This window comes from Pteropus medius, unplaced genomic scaffold (assembly GCF_902729225.1).
Source record: "Pteropus medius unplaced genomic scaffold, Ma_sr-lr_union100, whole genome shotgun sequence".
In the NCBI taxonomy this organism is placed as follows: Eukaryota; Metazoa; Chordata; class Mammalia; order Chiroptera; family Pteropodidae; genus Pteropus; species Pteropus medius.
The window spans coordinates 20601038-20623674 of NW_024349802.1; the positions used below are offsets into that span (position 1 = coordinate 20601038).

Genomic DNA, 22637 nt, shown 5'->3' on the forward strand with positions numbered 1-22637 from the left:
AAAGGCTTCCTGGAGGAGTGGATAGGTGAGCGGGGCTTGGCCTGAGCAGAGACAGGAGGGACAGCACCCGGAAGGGAAGAGCATCATGTGAACGTCATCCTGGCAGTGCCAGTGGGCACAGCCTGAGCAGGAAGACTGCCACTGACAAGACACCAGCCAACCACTGGGAGTTGGCGGCTCTGTTGATGTTTTCCAAGGAATAGAGTCATCTCTGGGTCCCAGAGGTAAGAAGTGACAGATGGTCTGCTGAGCAGAATGGAGTGTTGGCTTCCTCGGCTTGCAGCATTTGCTCCTGGACAGATCTGTGAGTGTCCACGGCCCTTTCCCAAACCCTTCTAAGGCCAGGTTGGTTGGCAGTCACATCTTTGCAAGAGGCAGAAACCCACTGAAGCTTTCTCAAGTGTAAAGGTGGTTGAGGGAAGATTCCAGGGTATTTCAGGGAAAGCAAGGGCAGGGAGGCCAGGTAGACCTAGGGAAAAACTGAAAAAAGACTAAGTACCAGGACAGGGCCTCTGTCTTTTTCTCTTTTATCATTTGTCTCTCTGAATCAATCAATCTCTATATCTCTGTCTCTCTCTCTCTCTCTCTCTCTCTCTCTCTCTTTCCCCTCCCCCACTCTATTCCATTTTCTCCCTCTCTGTGTGTTTATAGCTCTCTCTCTCCAGCTCTTTGCATATCTTAATCCCTCTCTGATCTTAATTCCAATCTCTTTCACCTCTCTTTTTCGTTGTACAGTCTCCCACATCTGGTCTGTTTCTCTCTGTAGCCCATCTTTCTCTGGCTGCTCCTCAACAGGAGGGACATCGGTGGAGTTGAAGTACTATGAAAGGCATCAATGAGGAGGCGGTACTTTATGTTCCAGCCCTGAGTGGGGAGGACACGAGGTAGCCATTCTTCTAATCTTCTGGCTTCAGAACCTGGGGCTTCCTAGCAGAGTCTAGGCTTGAACTTGTTTCTCCTGTCCAGATCCTACTTATTTCTGGGAGGTGAGTGAGTACAAGTTCAAGAGAGCCCTCTGAGTGCAGTGAGGGCACGAGTTGCTGTGGGAGAACTCGGTTCAGCCCCGACACTTGGAAGCACTCCCACTGACCTAGAATCCAGCCGGTGTAATGGGAGAGGTGGAGGAGGAGAAGTTTGCACTCCTGTCCCTGCTTCCTTGATCTGGACATAAGATCCATGGCCTCTAGTTTAAATGAGGCCCAGAGAAGCAGCTCCAGGAAGAGGCTGAAATTGTTCCCTGCTTGGGTCTTGAGCTCTCAGTGCAGTGATCAAGACTGACCAGAAGATGGAGCCAAACACCCTGAAACCTAAACAATTTTACTTGTGGATTAAGCAGTTAAGAACTACAAGTGCAGAAAGTAAACCACGAAGGTGGTGAGAGACTTGCTCAAGTCTCTTACCTGCTCAGTAGCAGGGCTTGGATCCAACTCCCATCGCCAGGGGGTTGCATCCTATGGGGCCAGCAAGTATCCTACCCCACTCTCCTCTCTGCTCATGCCAAGGGATTCTGGCAAGCTGAGCTCCTCCCACGATGCCCTAATCTAGTTGAGATACCTCCTCTGTGTTAAGTTGATGGGGGCTGGGGAGGGCCCTGAGGGTGCTACAGTGTGCACTTTAAGTAGATGGGCTCAGGACTTTCATGTGGTTTATGTGTGGGTAGGCAAATAGTATTTGAAACCCTCCTGCACCTAACCACCCACCCCAAAGCCATGTTGATCTTGACTTTGGGCAAGCCTCTTTAGCCGTCAAGACCGGTTTCTCATCTGTAAATTAGAATGATACTACGAACCTATTGGGTTGCTTAGGGGGTATATTAAATCACTGAGAACAGCCCTGAGCACCATGACTGTGATATAGCAGAGGCTCAATAAATACTAGGGTTTTGTTGTTGCTAGGACACTATGTTAAAAATGATCTAAATGGAACAATAAAGCAAAGATGAACGCAATAGGTTTGACTTGTGTTAAAGTGGATATTTCATTGTGTGACATTCTTTCTTCACTCGCTCTCCCTTTCCTGCTCTTCCTCCTGGGCTCCCATGGCAGCTGATTCCTGCAATTAATTGAAGCTTTTCTTCTTTTTCTTCGTGATCATCTCCTGGTTCTGTGTGACAAGGAGAAGAAAAGTCAAGCCTTGCCAAGGGAAGTGGAAGGGGCTGCATAGCCAAAGCACACGGTAGCCCCCGGGGAGGTCATGGGGCTCCCGAGCCCTGACCTCATACTCTACTTCGCACCCTGAATTCCTCCAGAGTTCACCTGCCATTCTCTGCTGTTTCCATCTCCCTCTCCACTACAGGCGCAACCTCCTCATCCCTTCGTGCCTCTGACCTTTTCCTACAGACTTCTCAGTACCCAGTGGACAATTTTCTCTTCCCAGAGCCCGCACCAATCACTGAATTCCAGCACAGGATTCTATGGTGTCGGTTTCACAGGTACAGATGTTGCTCCAGAGACCCAAAGTTTCTTTTCGGGGACAGAGATGGCACTTTTTCCCCTTGTCTCCTCTAAAATGTCCAGGTCAAGGCCAGAAACCCAGCCTGCTTAGGGCAGTGGAAGGAGCACTGTGCTAGGAGTCAAGAAACCCTGGTCAGAGGTCTGGCTCTGCTCTGACAGCTGTCTGACACTGGGCACTCCTTCCAGTGTCACCCTGGGTGACATGAGCCCTTCAGCCAGAGCCTCCCTGATGAGTTTTGCTTCTGCCCTGGGATTTAGCAGCACTAAGATCACCACCACTCTGCTCTGACTCGTGGGGTAACCTCTGGCAAGTCCCTTCCCCTTTCGGGACTGGGTTTCCCTGGTGCTTCAGTGTGCTGCGAGTGCGAGCCCACAGGCTGGCGCCTCTCACCAGCACGCACGCGGTCTCCTCACTGCTGTCACTGCCGCCGCCGTCACTCTCGCTGCCTCTGTCCTCCTGCTCGGGAGACACAACGCCAGTGTGGAAGTCTTGGGGCTGAGCCGGGTTCTCCCACAGCACCTTGTGCCCTCACTGCACTCAGAGGGCCTCCCCTCTCCTCCAGACCCTCATCTGGGGTGGAATAGGCCCAGGGTGCCAAACAAGATGAGTCGTTACGGGCTGGTGTGCTAAGCAGCAATGATAGGGAAGAAGTAGTAGAACCTGGGGCGGTAAAGACCAGTGAAGAGGACACTGCAATGAAGAGACATAGGTTTTAGTTCGAATTCTAACACTAGCTTCTTGAAGGCTATGACCTTAAACTATAAATGACGGCTATCAGATTCTTTCCAGAGACTGTGGTGAAGGAAGAGGGAGGGAGAGCACCCCTGGGCACTGAGACGCTACAAGCGGAGGACAGAGGAGGAAGAAGCAACCAAAGAAAAATGATGGGTGGCATCTATCTGTTTCTACTTTATGACTTCCACAGGAGCTGCCTGAGGCATAAGGCAGCTACACTGACTCATGTGCTACTTCACAAGCTGCACAGGTAAGTTTGGAAGGTAAATTTTCAGGGCTAAATGAGAAGGTTATTTGGGAATGCAACTGCACTAGACAAAGGACTTAGACAAAGAACTCTTAGATGGAGCTGGGACCACTTCCCCGACCAGCTAAGGTGAGGCTGAAGCAGGATCTGAGGACAGAAAGAGTATCTTCTAAATCATCACCACCCTATGAAACCCACAGTCCCTTTCCCCAGGCCTCTAAGGCCCTACTCAATAATTTATATAAGTGGGTTTTGAATCCACTCAGGGCCATTTAACATTGACTTGTCCATTCACAAAGTCACTTCACAGTTAGCCAACAGTTTTATCCCCTGGTCCTCTTATCCCTGAGAAGAGCCAGCTCCTCCTTAGCCTAGAACAACTGCCTGTTCTCAAACCTAGACAGCACAGCTACCCCGGAAAGCATCTCTGTATGAGCTGGTGTCTATGAGCCGGACAAGCCTCGCTTCCCTCCTATTCTGACCCAGCAGGGGTACAAGAGCCTCACCATGTGCTCCGCCTTTTGCTGTTCCTCACACGGTGTACTCTTCAGCCTCCCCTTCTCTTTCTGCTCCTTCTCTTTGTCATTATCTTTGCCAAACCCTAGAGTGGGTGGTCGAGAAAAAGCGGGCTTGACAGTGTGAACTGAAACTGTCAGGGTCTGCTTCCTCCCAGGGACATGCAAGGGAGTGACTCTCTTTTCCCCTCCTCCTCTTGCACGTGCATAGTTGGGTGTTTTGTTTTGTTTTGTTTTTTTGTTTTCAGCTTTCACATTTATTATTCCATTTAAGTACCACTGCCATTTTCAGAAGTGGGTATGAAAGGAATTGTGGACCCATTTTACATAAAGGGAAACTGAGGCCAGAGAAGGCAAGTGACATCTCTAAAAACATACAAGAAAATTGGTGTCATGGTGGGATGGATCTTGGATTGTTTCCTCCTGTCCAGGATCCTTCCCCACACAAGTAGGGCATGACTATTGTTGAGGAAACATCCTCGCTTCCCCATCGACATTGAGTGGTGGCCTTATAGTTAAGTCCAGGAATCCCTACAGCCTCTGCTAAGCACTGCACATGCTGGGGTCAGCCTTGGAGACTCCTGTGGGCTGCGAGAAGGGATCCGGGAAGCCTGGCATACATTATGACATCTAAATGACCATGTGTGATCTATGTGCACATGACATGCCTGAGCTCATCCGGGCAAACTTTAACAACTTACAGATGTGAGTGGCTCACAGCTGATATGGCTTCTGACCCCTGTATTGTTGATCCGTGGCTCCAAACTTCCTGATAAACATTTTTTTCCCTGTAAATCCTGATCAGCTCTCTGGTGACTCTGAGGAGAGTTTCCTGCTGAGCTGGCCCCTTCTCCCACCATGCCCCAAGTCACATCCCCCTGAAGGACATGCCCAGGATACAGAGAAAAAAATCTATTGTAAGCAGAAACCCAGGAACTCACACTTTAGGATAGAATCCATCTCGACAGAAGCTATCTTCTGTGCACACCAACCTAAGAATAAAATAACAGCAGCTGGCATCCTCCTGGCATGTTAGTTTCAAAGTCTGTTTGTAGACATTATCTTCTGTGATAAGCACATCAGCCCTCTGAGGTTCACACCGTTAGCCCATTGGACAGATGAGGAAACAGGCCCAGAAAGGTGAATTTCATAAGAACCCACAGGGAGTCAGTGCTCACAGTGTTCCCTTTAGCTAAAACCTCAGATATCTCCTGGCAAAAGAAGATAGGTAAGCCAAGGACCCAGGGAAGTCTGCAGAATGAGGACCCTTTGACAGTCTATAGACCCTCCTTGTTCCCTATTCTATCTCCCTCAGCAAGGCCTTGGCCTCAAAGAGCCCATAAGCCTAACTGGCTTCCATCCTCAGAGCCCCCCACAGGGAGGTGCCTCCAGCCCAGGAAACAGCCTCTGGCGATCCACAGCCCTGGACATGTTGTTTCACTGGGGCCTACCACTCCATTCCCTTGCCCATTGAACCTGGAGGAATTGGATTTTCTCTGTGTGGGCTTAGTGGATAGAATTAGTAAGTGGGTGAAATTTATACTGAGGCAGATTCCAGCTCCATAAAAGGCAGAACTTTCTTAGAGCTGTTCTAAAATGGAATAGAATGTTTGCTGAAGTAGTGAGCTTCCTTTCACTGGAGGCAACCAACCTGCTAGGGATATAATAAAACAGAGTTCCTCAAAGCGTAGCCCACCTACATCATCGTGAATAACCTGGGAAGATTCTTTAAAGGGGCAGATTCCTGGGACCCACTCAGGACCCACTGAATCTGACTCTGTGGGGCCAGGAATCTACCTTTGTAACAAGCCCCCAGGTGATTCTGATGTACAAATGAATGTTTGAGATTTCTCCTCTAGAATACTGGATGGAATTTGTTCTTTTTCATCTCTGAAATTCGATGATTCTATCATTCTATGAAATGCATATCTTTCTTGGGTATTTGTATATACAAGGGGCATCCTAAAGACAAATTACTTTTAAGTCACAAAGTCACTACTCCATGAAGGAAAACAGTTGACAGAAGAGAGACATTTGGGAGCAGGCAGACCACAAAGGCAGCTCTTAATCCTCCCTGCTATTCTACCTAGTGCTGACCTTAAGTGACAGCTTAATATTGTAGATCTCTGGCAATTTAAGACTCAGTGGTCCCATCTAATTTCACCTCAGCAACCTTGCATCCAAGGCCCGAAGTCCATAGTCAAGCAGGAACCAAGAAAGAGAACAGAAAAACATTTACTTACCTACTTGGAGCTGGAGGACAAACTGCTCTGTCTGGCTGGGCTGGCAAATGCTTTCTGAGGCCCTCTCTAAAGTTTTTATACTCCCTCTTCTGGTTTTCAGCCCTCAAGTGGATAAACTGGTTACACAAATGTCCTCAGGCATGACAAAGGTTTCCAGCCAAAGCTTCAGACTCAATCTTGCTCCCACCCTACACCCTCCCCACCCCCTTGATCTGTCAACTGCAGGGCACACCTATGCCAGCCTTAACAGATCTAATGATATAACTTCTAGAAATATTTGCTTACATATTCAAAGATGTGTATAGAATGGTATCAACTATAGCATTATCAAAATAATAGATAACAGAACATTAGCTAACACATACATAGTATTTGTTTCATTTCCTAAGTACTATTCCTTTATTAATTTATTAATTAAATCCTCACAGTGACCCATGATCCAAGTACTATGATTATCTCTAGTTTAGAACTTGTACATAGTCTTTTAGTACTATAAAAATAACTGGAAAAAGCCCAAGTATCTAATGATAGGAGAGTCATCAAATAAATTATGGAGCTTCCTTAAAAGATTATGAAACTAATAAATAAGGTTAAAAGTATTTAATGAGCCACAAATATATTTACAATGTTTGGTAATATAAAAAACACAAAACTAAAACTATATTCTATATGATTAAATTTGGGGTGAATGTGCATATGAAAGAAAAACTGCTATAGAAAAGAACATGGCAGGGAAGGCTTTCTGGAGGAGGCTGGCATTGAGCCGGGGTTCAGAAAGCTGTGTAAGGGACTGGGGAAGGCTGCTCCCTCAGGGAAGCTGTAGAGGTGTTGCCACTCATAGTCCCCAGGTGATGAGGCCCAGAGAGGGTACCTTGAGATGCTCAGCACTGAGAGTCTAGAGATCATTGTTTGCTTCTGTCACTAACTACAAGGTGAACATAGCAAGTCCTGGCCCCTCTCTGAGCCTCAGTTTCCCCATTTGTACAAAGGTGGTAATAACACCTACCCTGACTCTCCCTGACTTGAGCTAGAGATGAAGCTCAAGTAAAGGCTTGAGCTATGGGACTTCTAAGGGGACCAGTGAGCAAAGCTGGGGTTCTCTCTACTGACCATTTACTGAATCCTTCGTATGGGCTGCAGACTATGCTAAAGGCTCATAAGCGCATTTGAGGCCATGAAGGACATGCAACTGTTACAATCACACAAGGCCCTGGGTAAGTTTTAACCAACACTATAAGGAATGTGCTTATTTTATTCCATTTCACAGGCAAGAAATTTGGGCTTGTAGGGTATTTGCCCAAGGTAACACAGCTGGACATAGCTTAGACAGAATTTAAACCCAGATCAATTTGACCCCATAGCCTGTGGCTTTGACACTGCGCTGCAGGCAGCTGAGGTGGAGGCATGGGCGGGGAGGCCCTCCAGAGCTGTAGCCCCTGATGCCCTTCAACCAGTAAAGGCCACCATGATTCATACCAGGGTCAGCCTCTCATCTGCACAGAGAAGGCAGAACCCACCTTGGGGGTGGCAAAGGGATCAGGAAAACCCTCACATATCAAAATATTCTTCTATCAGCAAAGAGGTACTGGCCTGATCCTCTAGGACGAAGGTTTCATTAGGCTGTGTGAGATTCCACTCTCTTGAGAAAGTTGAATGGGTCCCCCCTAAAAAGCCCACAGGAACACATTTCAACAGAGCCACTTACAAGCTGAGTGAATCTGAACACTCCTCTGGACTCCTCAGACCTCAGGTGTCCCATCTTATAATGAGGGTGAAATACATATATGAATGTTCTTTACAAATGGAAGGTGGTACAAGTCACCATTAGACACCATCTGACTTTGCCTGCATCGGCAAAGATGGGCCAGAAGTTGGCTATTTTGACCATCTTGATGATTTGTCTTTGCACAAACTGATGTATTATGGACACTGGGAAATAGAAATGTGAGTAATTGTATCTTCAACGGGTTGAGGGACGTAGCAAGAAAGAGCCTTAAGAGAAGCCTGGTGTTCAGAGGAATATCATTTGGTCACCAAATGCTTTGTGCAAGGTCCTAGATGTCTTCCTACCATTCCCTACATTAAATCTCCAAGCAAAACCCTATTCACAAAGTGGATGGGTGTGGGGCAGGAAACTGAAGTTCTACCAGCAGCTGAGATTCCAGGAAATAAGCAGAATCCAGCAGGTTTGAACTGGTTGGGGTGGCCAGAATAAAGCTTGGTCACAGCTCACTTCAAGGCACAACCACACTCTTCATCTCCCTGCCACATCTCTCACACTAGAAAACCAGAAATTCAGGATTCCTTAACTAGGAAGCATAACCAGAGATGGGGACACCAAGGGGAGGGGCGTAGGTGGGGAGCAGATTTTGGACTGGTATTGTGTTCCAAGGGCTTTATCACCTTACCATCACCCTGGGAGGTAGGTATTACTATTTACATTCTACAGTCTGAGGAAATAGTCTCAGAATGGTAGTCATTTACTCAAGAATATCATTTGATATTCTATGCCTTATGGTGCCTATTCTTCTTAAAGTGCTATCTTATAAATTATCTTAAGAGATGAACAAGATGTCACAAGGCAAATAGAGGCAGATGTTAATATTCCCATCTTATGGGTGAGGAAACTGAGACCCAAAAAGAAAAACTAAAGGACTAAAGCAAGAAGCCCAGTTTCTCTACCCTCAGGCTCCATGAAGTACCGCAGCCTCACCATGAAGACAGAAACGAATCCAGCTTGAAGATTATCAGGAAGCTTTTTGGGCCTTGTAATACCCTGACGTGTTAAGAGTCATAATCTCAGAGCTCACATTTATGGAGTGGCAATGACAACCAAGCACTGTGCCACACACGTGCACACCAACTCTGTGAGGCAGTGAAAGACCACGAAACGGGGGTACAGGGAGCTGAACAACTCGCCAGGTCGTGCAACCCAGAGGTGGACCTGGGATGTGAACTGAGGTTGTCTGGCTGCAGAGCTCACCCTCCCTCAGAAACATTCTGCTGTTCAGTCTCTCCAGGGGGAAGTGAGCCAGAAAAGGACTGCGAGCCAAAGGGGATTTTAAATGGCCACTGACAGGTGATGGGTCTGCCTACTCTAGGTGGCAATGTTCCCTGATCCCAATTCCATTTTAGGGGACCCCTTTTGAAGCCATGCCAACCCTTAAGATATATAACCAAGAACCACTCAAAAAGGTATCCTTAAATTCTGAGGAACTACGAGATGCAGAAGAGAAACCTTACCAGTGCTTTCTGTGTTTGTGCTACTGTGTCCTCTCCTCTCACACTGGATCTTGGTATCTCCCTTCCACTTTGGCTTTTAGTGTATCCTGTCCTGGTTTCCTTTCTACAGTTTTCTACATGGGCTTTATGTGAACTTGAATGAGCCAGCACACGGACATTTTATCTATCCCCCTGCCTGCATTTTATGTAATCAAAAGAGACAGGTCATAATACAGATCCAACCAACAGGACTCTTTAGAAACCCAAACGCAATCGGAAAGAAAGGGCTTATTTTTCACATTCAATTAGGATATAATGGGAAGTCCTAAGGTAAGTCACATCCCTTTGAGGTGAAAAATCATTCAGTTACCTTCTCTGTCCCTCAGCCTGCCCAGGCTTTTTTTCACCCCCGGTAGGGCAAGATTGGCAGTTCTTGAATTATTTCTTTACTGCTCTGTGTTAAGTTCAGGTCAGAATTAGCTAATTGGAGCCATGCAGAATCTAAGCCCTTGACTCAATCTCCTCTTTTCATGGCTGAGAACCAAGAAGCAGTCAGTACAGTGGTTATGAAAACAGAGCAGGTAGTGAATCTGCTCCACTGCCTCACCCTGTGTGACCTCAGGCTAACATCTTAACCTCTGCAGGCCCCAAGTGTCCTCATCCGTAGCTAGAAATAAGAACAGTTCCAGCTTGGTGGGGCTGTTGTAAAGATAAATGGAATGATGTATTTAAAACCTTCAGCACAGTGGCTTGGCATGTAGTAACCGCTCAATTAAAATTAGCTATTATCATTATTAAGATTGAGAACCCACCTGTCCGGGGTAGCTGCTGTCGAAACCTTGGTTTATAAATGGCTTTCACTTAATTTGTAATGTTTCTTTCACCTGTTTGGTATAGGATATGGCTTTAGTAATGCTGGACACAAAATTCTGTAAATGACTTTTCCACTAAATTGGTGGATTTCAATGAAGATTGATAAATATGAATTGCCCGGGAAACCTTCTCAAACTCCTCCTGCACTCCACTCACCTTGCTTTGAAACCTGGTACCAAGAGGAGCCAGATAGAGCCACACTTGCTGCCATTCCTGCTTCTGAATGCCTGTGAAAGGGACATTCACTTGGGAGAGAGTACCCTTAGGTCTTCTTAAATCCAGGAAATGGGCAATATTTTTTGATTCCCTTGGCCCAAAGCCTTCCTCTTTCTTCTTTTTTAATTGAAATAGTTATTGGAATAACTGTAGATTCACATGCAACTGTAAGAAACAGAGATCCTGTGTACCCTTTACCCAATTTCCCCCAATAGTAATGTCTTACGAAACTAAAATATAATTTCACAACCAGGACATCAACATCAGTACGATCCACCTATCTCAGAGTCCTGTTTTCCTGTACTCATTTGCGTGTATGTGTACATATGTGTGTATATTCAATTATATATACTTTATCACAAGTAGGTCTGTGTAGCTACCACAATCAAGGTACTCCATCAAAAGGATCCCCCATACCTACCTACCTCTTCCCCTAGACCCATTCCTGACCCCTGGCCAACTATTAATCAGGTCTCCATTTCTATAATTTTGTTATTTCAATGTTATATAAATGGATTTACACAGTATGTAACATTTTGGGATTAGACTTTTTCACACAGTCTAATTCCCTTGAGATTCGTCCAACTTCTCACATGTATCAGTAAGTAGTTTATTCCTTTCAATTGCTGAGTACTTATCCATTGTATGGATGTACCAGTTTGTTTAATCATTTACCCACTTGAAGGAATCTGCATATTTTCCAGTTTAGGGATATTACAAATAAAGCTGCTATGAACATTCATGTACTCCTCTCTCCCTTTGATCACTAATTGATACAGGTGCTCTTACTTCACTGAGATCTTTGTTCCTGCTGTTGCAAACATGAATTGTCACCATACTGTCCTTTCTATGCCAACTCTAGCAGCTTTGGAATATCTGCCCAGAAGCTCACCAATAGATATTTATCACCAGACAGGCACCTCCAAGCTTTTCTCCTAAAAGAAATAAAATAGAACAAACATAAGTTTGGAAGCCAGACAACCTGGGCTCACACTGCCTTTTAGAGTTGTGAAATCTCAAAAAAAGTCACTTAACTCTCTAAATCTGTTTCATAATCATAACAAAGTAGTTAACAGTTGTTAAGGCTTCTTTACTAATAGCTTATGGTGGCAGTGTAATCTAATGATTAAAAACAGAAATTCTGGTACCAAACTGCCTGGGTTTGAATTCTGACTCTACCAAAACCTCAGGCAAGTTCTTAACCTCTCTTGCCTCAGCTTTTCCATCTGTAAATGGGCATGCTAATAGTTTCTATTTCATAATGAGGATTAAAATAATACATGCAAAATGTTCAGAACAGTGCCTGGCACATTGTGTTCACTAAGCATTAGGTCGTATTGCTATATGGCAGGCATTATTTTACACAGAGAGTTTTAACTAATTCTATCGATGACTTTATAATACAAGTGCTATTATGAGATCGGTTTTACAGATGACAAAACTGCAGTTTAAGGGATTAAGCAGCTTACTCGTGATTATTGGGCTAGAAAATGAGGGAGCTGAGATTCAATTTTGAGTCTGTCTGCACCTAACTTCTACACCATCCTGCAAACCCATAAATTGGGGGGGCGGGGCGGGGGGCGCTGTCCTGCCTCACAGAGCAGTTTTAGGATTTACAAAGGAAAGTATATCCCATGGTGCCTGGTATTGACAAACTACTCCATTCCAACTTAAAATGTGCTTTAAAAAATTAAGCATATTGGTGCACCCATAGTCAAGTCATGAAAACAAATTCCCCTTTAGAACTAGCTTAAGAGCATAGTAATGGCCAGTGTATACAGAAAGAGACAAATATATGGGAGACTGACAAGTAAAAACATGATTTCACTCACTTTATAGTCTATCTGCCCTTTACAAGAGTAGGCCAAACAGAAAACTTAAATGTCTAGAATTTCAACATTAATGCAAAAGAGTGAAGTGATCAAACACTGTAGTCTTCCTTTGTCTTTAGTTTAAAGGATAAAAAAGTTCAGAGAATATTCCAATTAAAAAAAAAAATGCTGAAGCGTTGATTGGCAAACTGATAATTAGACATGAAAGGACTTTGGGATTTTGGCCAGATGATGTAGTAACAAGAAAAAAAGTAATGAAAAGGGCCGTAAGTAAAACAGAGAAGAATGAGTGGACTGCTGCTTGAGGATTATCAGGGTGTAGCTGGAAAGTGACACCAATGCGCAAGTTTTCAAAATTCTCATCATATATCAGCCAGAGCTCTGGATGACATATTAAGAGTTTGCTATTTTTAGAACTTCCTCATTTCCCACATGCTTCAAGTCTTTTATGAAAATGAGCACCACCCTATGTTAAGACATAACAGGAGATTTGAATCTTTTAACATATTTGTAATTATCATGCTTATTGAGCGCCCACTGTGGGTACAATTTTATTCTGGGTTTTATCAACATGAAGAATATTCTCACCTTTAAAATTCAGAATGTATCTAAATATATGGGAAAATGTCTTTCTCAAATGATGACATCAATAACAACTACTTACAAAACATCTCTCTCTCAAATGGCTCTTTAGATAAAAACAAGTACAAAAGAGAGGGTCCTCATTCAGGTGAAGAAACCCACAATGTCTCGTTTCTTGATTGTAGGACTGAAAAATTCACATTTGGGAAATCAGCACTAATTTCACATTTCAGAGGCCTGTCAATCTGGGTATCTATACCTAAAAAAATAAAACTATCAAAAACGAGTAAGGAAAATACACCTTGCCCTTAACAACATTCTTTTCCTATAAAAGGAAAACAAAAATTAGTTCATTGAAGTCTCTTCTAATCATAGCCTTTAAAGATCCCGAGAGTAGGAAGAAAAGCTTTTATTCCAGTATTAACTGAACATTTTATCAAGGTTCAGTTGAATTGGAAAGTGGGGTAGCACGTATTAGGACATAGTGGTAAATCTTAGACACAAGAAAATTTAAAGGAAATAGCACCAAAAGAGTGGGTAACATCTAGAAACTACATCATATACCCGTCCCAAATGGAATAATGAAGCATGTACCATCCAAAAACCATCACCATGATCCAGTAAGTTCCAAAGTGTCCCCTGAATTTATGTATTCATCTATAAATGAATGTTTATGCTCTTATTTCTATCTTTACTGAATCAAGGAACTTTTTTTTTTCCATTATATTCTGAGTGAAAGGTAGGCAATTGCTACTCGAAATTAATTGGTCCTTCCATCATTTCATTGGTGGTCTCCTAAATCCATTAAAAATCATTTGGGTGGGTGAGAGGAAGCTGATGAGAGGAATGAGGGAGAAAGAGGCAGTGAGTCACATTCAGCTTTTAAAGGTCTAATCTTAAAACTGGTCAAATTCAGGGATGCAATCTAGATAGGCACATAAAAAGAGTCATTGTTCTGTTCTCAACATCTATATCCCTCTTCTTGAAAGAAAAATCTTAAGATATGTCTCTAGAGCAAAGAGAAAAACTGCAAACTGCCACTATACAAGAGCCTGAACAGGCAGTAGGTAGTGTGAACAGTTCCTAAACCTTCCTCAAGGGATCCAGGTTCAGACACAGCAACCGAGCTTGATGCAAGAAATCAGAACTTGGGACAACAGCTTTGTTAACCGTTTTTCTGAAATTTCAGAATTACTCACTTGGAAGGGAGAAATTTGTCTATAAAAAGAAATATTCCAAAATTTTTCTGATTAGAACAGAATATAAACAAAGTAACATTTTAGTGCTATAGGTATACATTTTTAGCCAAATCTATTTATTTTCTTCTTTGCTTACAAACTGACCCCTAACCCCAAAATAAAGCGATTACATAGAAATAGTCGATATCGATCTAAATTATAGTTTTGCTTTGCTATTTCTTTGGTCTGAGACACTGGGGCTCATGTTTGAAAAAATAAGAGGATAAATTGGCATGATTATTACACTTTATTTAAAGGTTTTAGAAGATGAGTGGCAGAACTCACAAAAGTCACCTGAATCATTAAAAACCACAAAGTTAGAGAACTTTTTTAAAAGGGTGACTACCAAAATAGCTTTTAGGAAGATGATATGCTTTTAGTGTCATAAACTTTTGGAGAAAGAAAAAAAAAAAAAAGGCTGAAGACCTGAAGGATAAAAGTTATATTTATGAATATGCTAAAGGATACATTAAAACAACAAAGAAAAAGGAGTGAGGAAAAAATATACTGTGCCTTACAGGTTAAATCCTGTCATAAACGAGCATCATTTCTATGGGACTCTACAGTCCATTTCGACAATAGTCAAACAACAAAAATCTCATTACCAAAAGCACTTCAACACTCCTTTGGAGCTGGCTATTAAAGAATTTATCCTGCACATGGGGTATGCATGAAAAACATCCTGAGAGACTCAGAATATATGCAAACATGCAACTCTTTCTCTTAATTGCACGTACTCGTCTTGAACCCAGTTGAGTGGGGGTCAACTATAATTTGAAGCTTGTGATCTTGGAGTGGAAGAGCAATTTGAAGCCAAAAGGCACTTTGCTATATTTAATTCATGTGGCTAAAGTATATTCTGAGAGTTTTTCCTAAATGCCAGGTATCTGCTGAGAATTAAAGAGCAGATGAAACTTTCTAACCAATTCCAAGAATTCATGTAATAAAGAGTAATACTACAGTTTATATATACTCAGATGTCTTGAAACCACAGATTTTATTATAGAAAGGAGAATGTATATAGCATTAACATATAAAGCATGTGAATTCTAGAATAGTAAATTAAGTTCTTTTTCTCCTGCTTAACAACCAGTTATATCTATGGGCTACGAAATCATATCCATGACAAAACTGTTAGCTTTTTGGATTGTCAAAGAAAGACCAATATTTTTGCCTGGGTGTCGCACTAGACTTTTCTAGAGCTATTATTTTTGAACTTTCTTATAAAAGTTACTCTTCAAATAATTTATTAATTATAAGAACTGGAAAGAGCAGTGTGAGAACGTGAATACTGCAGCCAAGCAGTGAAGGCAACAAATTTCCTGTAAACCAGCTATCCTACCTGAATTTTTATATACTAAAATAACCCTTCTCCCTCACTTGCGCAAGGGTACCCAGAATACAGTGGCATTTCTTGGCCATCACAAGTCTCAGGTTGAAATCTTCCCTTCCTTCAATGTTCTGACAAAGGCCTCTGGACCTGCAATTCATGCCTCTGGTAATTCAGTCTTATTCTCAATAAGTGAGATCTCCAGTACAGGTAAGAGTAGCTGAAAGGCATCTTGAATATAGGAAGCACTATTTGATGCCTGTCAGGATTGAAAAAACAAGAAACACAAAATATCAGTCACTTAAAAAATATACTACAAGACGACAACAACAACAACAACAACAACAACAACAAAACAGATTGATTTTTACAACCTAATTGAACCTGCAGCCTGGCAAATAAGGACAAACTTAACTATTTTAGTAAAGTTATAAGAGAAAAAATGATCTAGCTCTTAAGATGATATGACAGCACCAAAAAAGAATGTCAGTATTTTTGTCCAACTTGCCTTTCAGAAATAATAACTACTCTTTGGCATCCTGCTCAAATTTGGCATTCAAAGCTTATTTATTCCTTGACTGAATGGGTAGATTCTGTCACAACATTTTAGTCGATTACTCAAAGAGGATTTCAGAAGGCTGCGAATCTACAGCAACAGGATTTCCTGTCTGTTGTGATAGCTCTTCTTCCACGGACTCAACACAATCAGTGAACATGAGACAGGTGCTCACAAATATAAACAAGAAATACTGCTTTCAAAGATGATACAGTATAGATATATTTCTATCTAGTACAACAAACATTTATAAGAATTGTTATGGAATTATTATATTCAGAGTTGCTGGACTTTATTCATATCTGACCTTCCAGAAGAAGAACAAGAGAGTTCATAACATTAAGATAAAAACGTATAATTTCAAGGAAAAGTGTTACAAATCTATAAGCAAGTACAATCAACTTGAACTAGCAACAGGGAACCCATATCAAGTAAATTTACCTTTTTTGGATTTACCAATGGCAACTACTCCTATTTAAACTTCAGTGTGACATTTGATACTGAATTTTCCAGCCAAAAGAGCCCTCAGAGACCATCTAGCTAACCTCTTACTTTGTATGAGATTGCCAAGAAGGTACATGCCTGGTCTAGGGTCATACAGCAAATCAGGGAAGATCAAGCACAGGACTGGGCTCCTGGCTTGCAAACTTCTTTCACCACTCTGCCATCTACTAAATCACAAACTTACTTTTAAAAAAAAAATTTGTTTAAGTGATCAGAATAATTTCCCTGACTATTCAAGGAAAGCTGCGCAGTTAAGAAATTAAAGGCATTTTGTTGGTGGTGATTTTAAAAGAATTAAAAACTGAAGTAACAGTCCAGTAGCAAAAAAATTTTTCAACTGATGTTAAAAACCTAACCAATTATCAAACGTATTTTCTCACCACCACCCCCACCAGACTTACATAAATGTTTTAAACAGATCATCAATCAAACATCTAAATTATTTGCACAATTAATTTACGAGATAAGAGTACTTAAAACAGAATCTAGAAGGCATCACACATGGAGGCAATATAATACATCATGAGATCCTCTTGTACCCCTCTTTTTCATGGACTTAAACCACCTATACCTCCTTAAATCTAATGGACTGATGAGGATTATGTAAATACAGGAAAGGAAAGTCTTTGACAAAACACAGCAAATTTCTTGGCAAGGAAATGACAACATGTTTTGTTTTGTAACAAATATCCTCTGCACACACCTTACTCCTTTAAGAAGCAGTGTTTTTCTGTTTGTAACTTTCAGCTCTTCATGTTTATCCACTGGTCTCCAGAATGTGTTTCATTGCTGAGAACGGTCCATAAACTGCCTATGGTAGTACTAAGTAATGACAGCATATTGCTTCTTCCTTTGCACTTTACCCAGCTGTTTCATCTTTTACGTTTTCTAATTAATGAATAGTAAATATGCATCAAATACATATCATTTTGTTCATATATGTATCAACTACTAATCTGGTGAAAAAACAAAAAAAAGCCAAAACATAAAGACTTAAGAAGAATTAATACAAAATGCCTAGAAGTTAGAGACTTAAAAACAATTACTAACCTCTAGAAATACTGCAGTAATTAATGGATTAAGGATGTCTGCCTTTTCTTTGACCTAGAATAAAGAATACAGTGTTAAATGTGCACAGCAGATTAAAATAAAACAATAAACATGGTACAATCCCACTTTGAAACACACACACAGGCCCCCAAATACAAATGTAAGCACAGAAAGTCTGGACTGAGAGAGAGCAAAATGTCATCTCTGGAAGTGCTTTAAATTTCTGTGCTACACAAATTGAGAGTCTTCCTTTGTAGTTTTTTATTGACTTTAAATATCTTCATTTTGGAAGAGGGAATGGATACTAATGGTACACTGGACCAAAAAACTTTAGAAAAATATTAAAACAAAATAGGCAGACATGAAACATGTGCTCAATATACTCAACGGTTAAGATAAGCTGTTTGGAAAACACAGAACTAAGTAATGCAAATTTAATACTCGCATGTGTCAGCACCTTATAGTTGACTTACTGGATTAAAGTATCTTTATAAAACACATGGAAAGGTTTGGCCTCAGAAGATTAACTTCAGAAAACTCAGAAGTTTTCTTAAAGAAAATATAAGATGAAAAGAGAAGCTCTATCACAGGATTATCCCTTTCAGGTATAATCTAAATTCAAAAGTAAGAAAAATTAATTTGGGCCATGCTCTTAACTAAAATAAATTTAAAGGTCCAGATTAATTATGCTACCACAGTGACACCTACTTACTACAAAGTAATGTTTACTTTAATTGAAGAATAACTGACATATAACATTATAGTAGTTTCAGGTGTGCAAAATAATGATTTGATATCTACATATACTGCAAAATAATCACAACGAGTCTAGTTAATATCCATCACCATACATAGCTAAAAATTTTTTTCTTGTGATGAGAACTTCTAAGATCTATTTTCATAGCAACTTTCAAATATGCAATACAGTATTATTAACGATAGTCACCATGCTATACATTACATCCCCATGATTTTACAACTGGAAGTCTGTACTTTTTGACCCTCTTTACTCATTTTGCCCATCCCCCACCCCTACTTCTGGCAACCACCCATCTGTTTTCCCGTATGTATCTATGAGTGTGGTTTACTACAATTTTCATTTGCTCATTTAAAATGTCTTTGATTAAATAAATAAATAAAATGCCCTTGATTTTATTTTATCCTAACTAATGATTACTGATTTCTGAATCATCTTCCATAGGTTCACATATCTTCAGTAAATTTTTACAATTCCTTAAAAAAACAAACAAACAAAAAAAAAAAACTTCAGCTTTAACTACAACTCTCCCACTCACTGACAACTGTAAAACACAAGAATTGCCAGAATCTAAGTAAGGTGCTACTCCTTAAAACTAAAGTCAAATACTGGGGTTTTTTATCAAGGTCTACATTTCTAACACAGGTCTCAGAGTACAGCACAAAATATACTGGAGACTTCATAAGAGAGAACAAAATGAGTTACGAAAATCACATATAAACAAGGTGACCTTAAAATTCAAATGGAAATGCATAGGGTCCCAAATAAACAAAAACCTTGAAAAAAAAAAAGTTGGAAAACTTACCTTCTTGATTTTAAAACTAAGTACAAAGCTACATTAATCAAGACAATATGGTACTGGCATAAGGATACACATAGAGATCAGTGAAATAGAAATGAAAGTGCAAAAATAAACCTGTTTGTCCAGGGTCAATTGATTTTTGGAAAAATAAAAAGACAAGACAATCCAATAGGAAAAAGCTTTCAATAAATGATACTGGGAAAATTAAATATCCACATGCAAAAGAATGAAATCGCCCCCCACACACACACACACTACATACCATAAAATATGCCAATACAAATTACACACAAATTAGTTCAAAACAGATTATAGACAAATATAAGTGCTACAATATAAAATTCTGAGAAAAAACACATAGGAGTAAATCTTCACGATCTTGGGTTGGGCAATAATTCTTTAGATCCAATACCAAAAGTACAAGTGATAAAAAAAGAATATTCACAAGCTGGACTTCATCAATATTAAAAACTTTTGTGTAGAGACACTATCAAGAAAATGAAATTGGACTGGTAGAAAATATATGCATATCATGTATCTAATAAATAACTTGTATGCAAACTATACAAAGAACTTCTACGACTCAGTGGTAAATTAAAAAAAGACAAATAATTAAAATAATACAAAATAATGAAGAAAAATAATAAATAATCCAATTTATAAAATAAAAAGACAACTAACCCAGTTTAAAAATAAACAAGAGACTCAAAAAGATATTTCTCTAAAAAAGACATACTAATGGTCGACAAGTACATGAAAAGATGCTCAACATCATTAGACGTAAGGAAAAGGCAAATAAAAACTAACATGAGATACTATTTCATAACTACTAGGATGGCAAAAATTTAAAAAAAAAAAACAAAAACAAGTGCTGGCAAGGATGTGGAGAAATTAGAATCCTCATTGCTGGCAAGAATATAAAAACGATGCAGCCACTTTGGAAAACAGTCTAGAAGTTTCTCAACAGTCCATATCACCCATATGACCCAGCAATTCTACAACTAGCTATCCACCCAAGAGAAAGGAAAGCATACATGAATCTGTTCATAGTAACATTACTCATTAGAGCCAAAAAGTGAAATAATCCAAGTATCTATTAACTGATGAACAGATTTAAAAAATATGGTATATATCTATAAGAGTATTATTTGGTAATATAAAGGAAGTACTGATACTATGTAGATGAATCTCAAAAACATTATGCTAAGTGAAAGAAACCAGACACAAAATACTACTAATGTACAATTCCCATTTACATTAAATATCCAGAACAGGCAAATCTAGAGACTGAAAAGTAGACTAGTGTTGCTTAGGGCTAGAAGAGTGCAGAGGAGAAGGGGATAGGGAGCGACTGCTAATGGTATGAGGTCTTCTGAAGGATAAAAATGGTCTAAAATTAGATTCTAGTGATGGCTGCACAACTCTGTACATATACTGAAAAACCAATGAATTGTATACTTTAAATGGGCATATTTTATGGTATGTAAACTGTATCTTAATAAAGCTGTTTTAAAAACAAAACAAAACAGACAATAGCCCAATAAGAGGCATGAATTCTTACCCCAGCAGTTGTTAGGCAGGTGGTAAATTCTTTAGACAGAGAGGATAACTCTTTACACAACACAACTGTCATCCTACAAAAGGGAGAAAAGCACAAGGGTTCCATTTTTTGTTTTTCTTTCTCATTTTTTTAATAAGCTATTTTTAACAACTGTCAGGAAAAAAAAGAAAAAGAAAAAGAAAACAAATCACTCCTAGAACTACACATAAAAGAAGAAAGCTTTAAAAGGGAGTAAATATGCCTAAGTCAGCTACTTAATGCATTTGGGGACCCATTTGGGTAGGTGTTCATATGCTACAGGAAGAGGAAGTTCACTCCTTGGAAAAACAATTTCCTACAAAATCCTGTAGAAAGTAATATACTTTCAAGTAAAGAGACAAGATAGTGTTTCAAAGGTACTACATTCCATTTAGAAATATAGTTAAATATGCATTCATTCATTAAACAATTATTTACTGAAAGTCTCCTTTGTGCCAAGTTCTAAGCACTGAGGATCTATCAGTAAACAAGCAAAGTCCCAGTTTTCATAGATTTTAACTTATTTGCTAATTAAGGGAGAGACTACATATAAGTATATGTAGATGGCTATATGTGTGTATGTGTTGACGTACGCATGCAAACACACTGTACATGCAGGTGTATATGTATGCTTAATAAATATAGATTTATAAACTTATATATACATACATATACACTAGGTGGTGATATGACCTAAGAAAATAAAGCAAGTAAAGAATTAGAAAATAGTAGAAGATACTACTTTAGATTGGGTGGTGAAAGAAGGCAGTGTTTGAATGGAAACCTGAATTCAGTGAGGGAGTGAGCCATGACTGAAAGAGCATTCCAAGGACTAGAAATGGCTGCTTTTCCACAGAACAGGCTGCTTTGGGATTCTGAGTCCTTCATCCCAAAGATGTTCAAAATAAAACCAGGCCCCGCTTCTACAATGTTACAGAGGGGCAGCGAAACTGTAGGGGAAGAAGTCTGAAGAATATCAAGGGCACCTCCCAATCCGAACACAATGGACACTCTCACACACATTTTTTTCCCAATAAAAATTCTCATTATTTAATTAAGAGATTTATTTAGAAATTAGTGGGTCTTTTATTTTTCCTCCTAAAACTACCTATATTCTATTATTTTTGAAACTTCTGTTTAAAATCTGTGATATTGTGGTGGAAGAAAAACGGAGTTTGGGACTTAGCCAGATCTGGTTTTAAATCTCAGTCTGCATAACCCATGCTGATTTACTTCTCTTGAGCTTGCATTTCCTCATTTTCAAAGCTGGACTAATCATTTACCTTCAGTATTGTTGTAAAACTTAGAAATGATACATGTAACCCTTAGCATGATGCCTGGCTTATTATAATTAACACTCAATAACTTATAACTATTAAGAATTAAGGTTCTTAGAACTATTTTCTGTTTTTACTTATGCAAAATTCTATTCCTATTAAGACCAATAATCTGAGAAGAATAGTTTTCAGAGTATGAAGTAGTTAATATAAAAAAAAAGAAGATTTATAATACAGACTCAATGAAAAGAAACAGCACCCTTGGCTACTTATTAACTAAAACCCCAAGTAAACAAACTTCTAATACATGAATGGTGCAGTGTGAACACCATATTGTTGAGATGAAAGTTTCTAAAACTTTGGAAATAAGCCAAGAAAACTCTTTCAGCAATTTTCATCATTTAGAGGGATACTCATTACTTACTGGGAAAGAGTTCTGCTCCTTTCTATGGCTGTCACTTCCTGCTTCCGGCCATGCAGAACCAGAGCTGCTGTTTTGTGAAACAGTTCAATTGAACAGGCCGTCAGTTCTGCTAGGCTCCGGATTGCAAATGCATGGATATCCTGAATGGAAAAACAAAACAAAGCATAACAAAACACAGCACCGGTTTTTTATCTCTGAGAA

General features: G+C 40.1%; 1 protein-coding gene across 2 annotated transcripts in view; it reads right to left on the minus strand.

The window, feature by feature from the left end:
* Positions 1–14213: 14213 nt before the first annotated feature.
* Positions 14214–22637, minus strand: part of FAM114A2 (family with sequence similarity 114 member A2) — a 31205-nt gene continuing 22781 nt past the window's right edge. For both annotated transcript variants that reach the window (XM_039836666.1, XM_039836667.1), the window contains exons 11-14: positions 22437–22576; positions 20718–20790; positions 17598–17651; positions 14214–15746 (exon numbers count right to left, since the gene is read on the minus strand). In XM_039836666.1, coding sequence (XP_039692600.1) covers positions 15645–15746; positions 17598–17651; positions 20718–20790; positions 22437–22576 — 369 coding nt within the window. In that variant the 3' untranslated portion in view covers positions 14214–15644. The remainder of the gene's footprint in view (positions 15747–17597; positions 17652–20717; positions 20791–22436; positions 22577–22637) is intronic.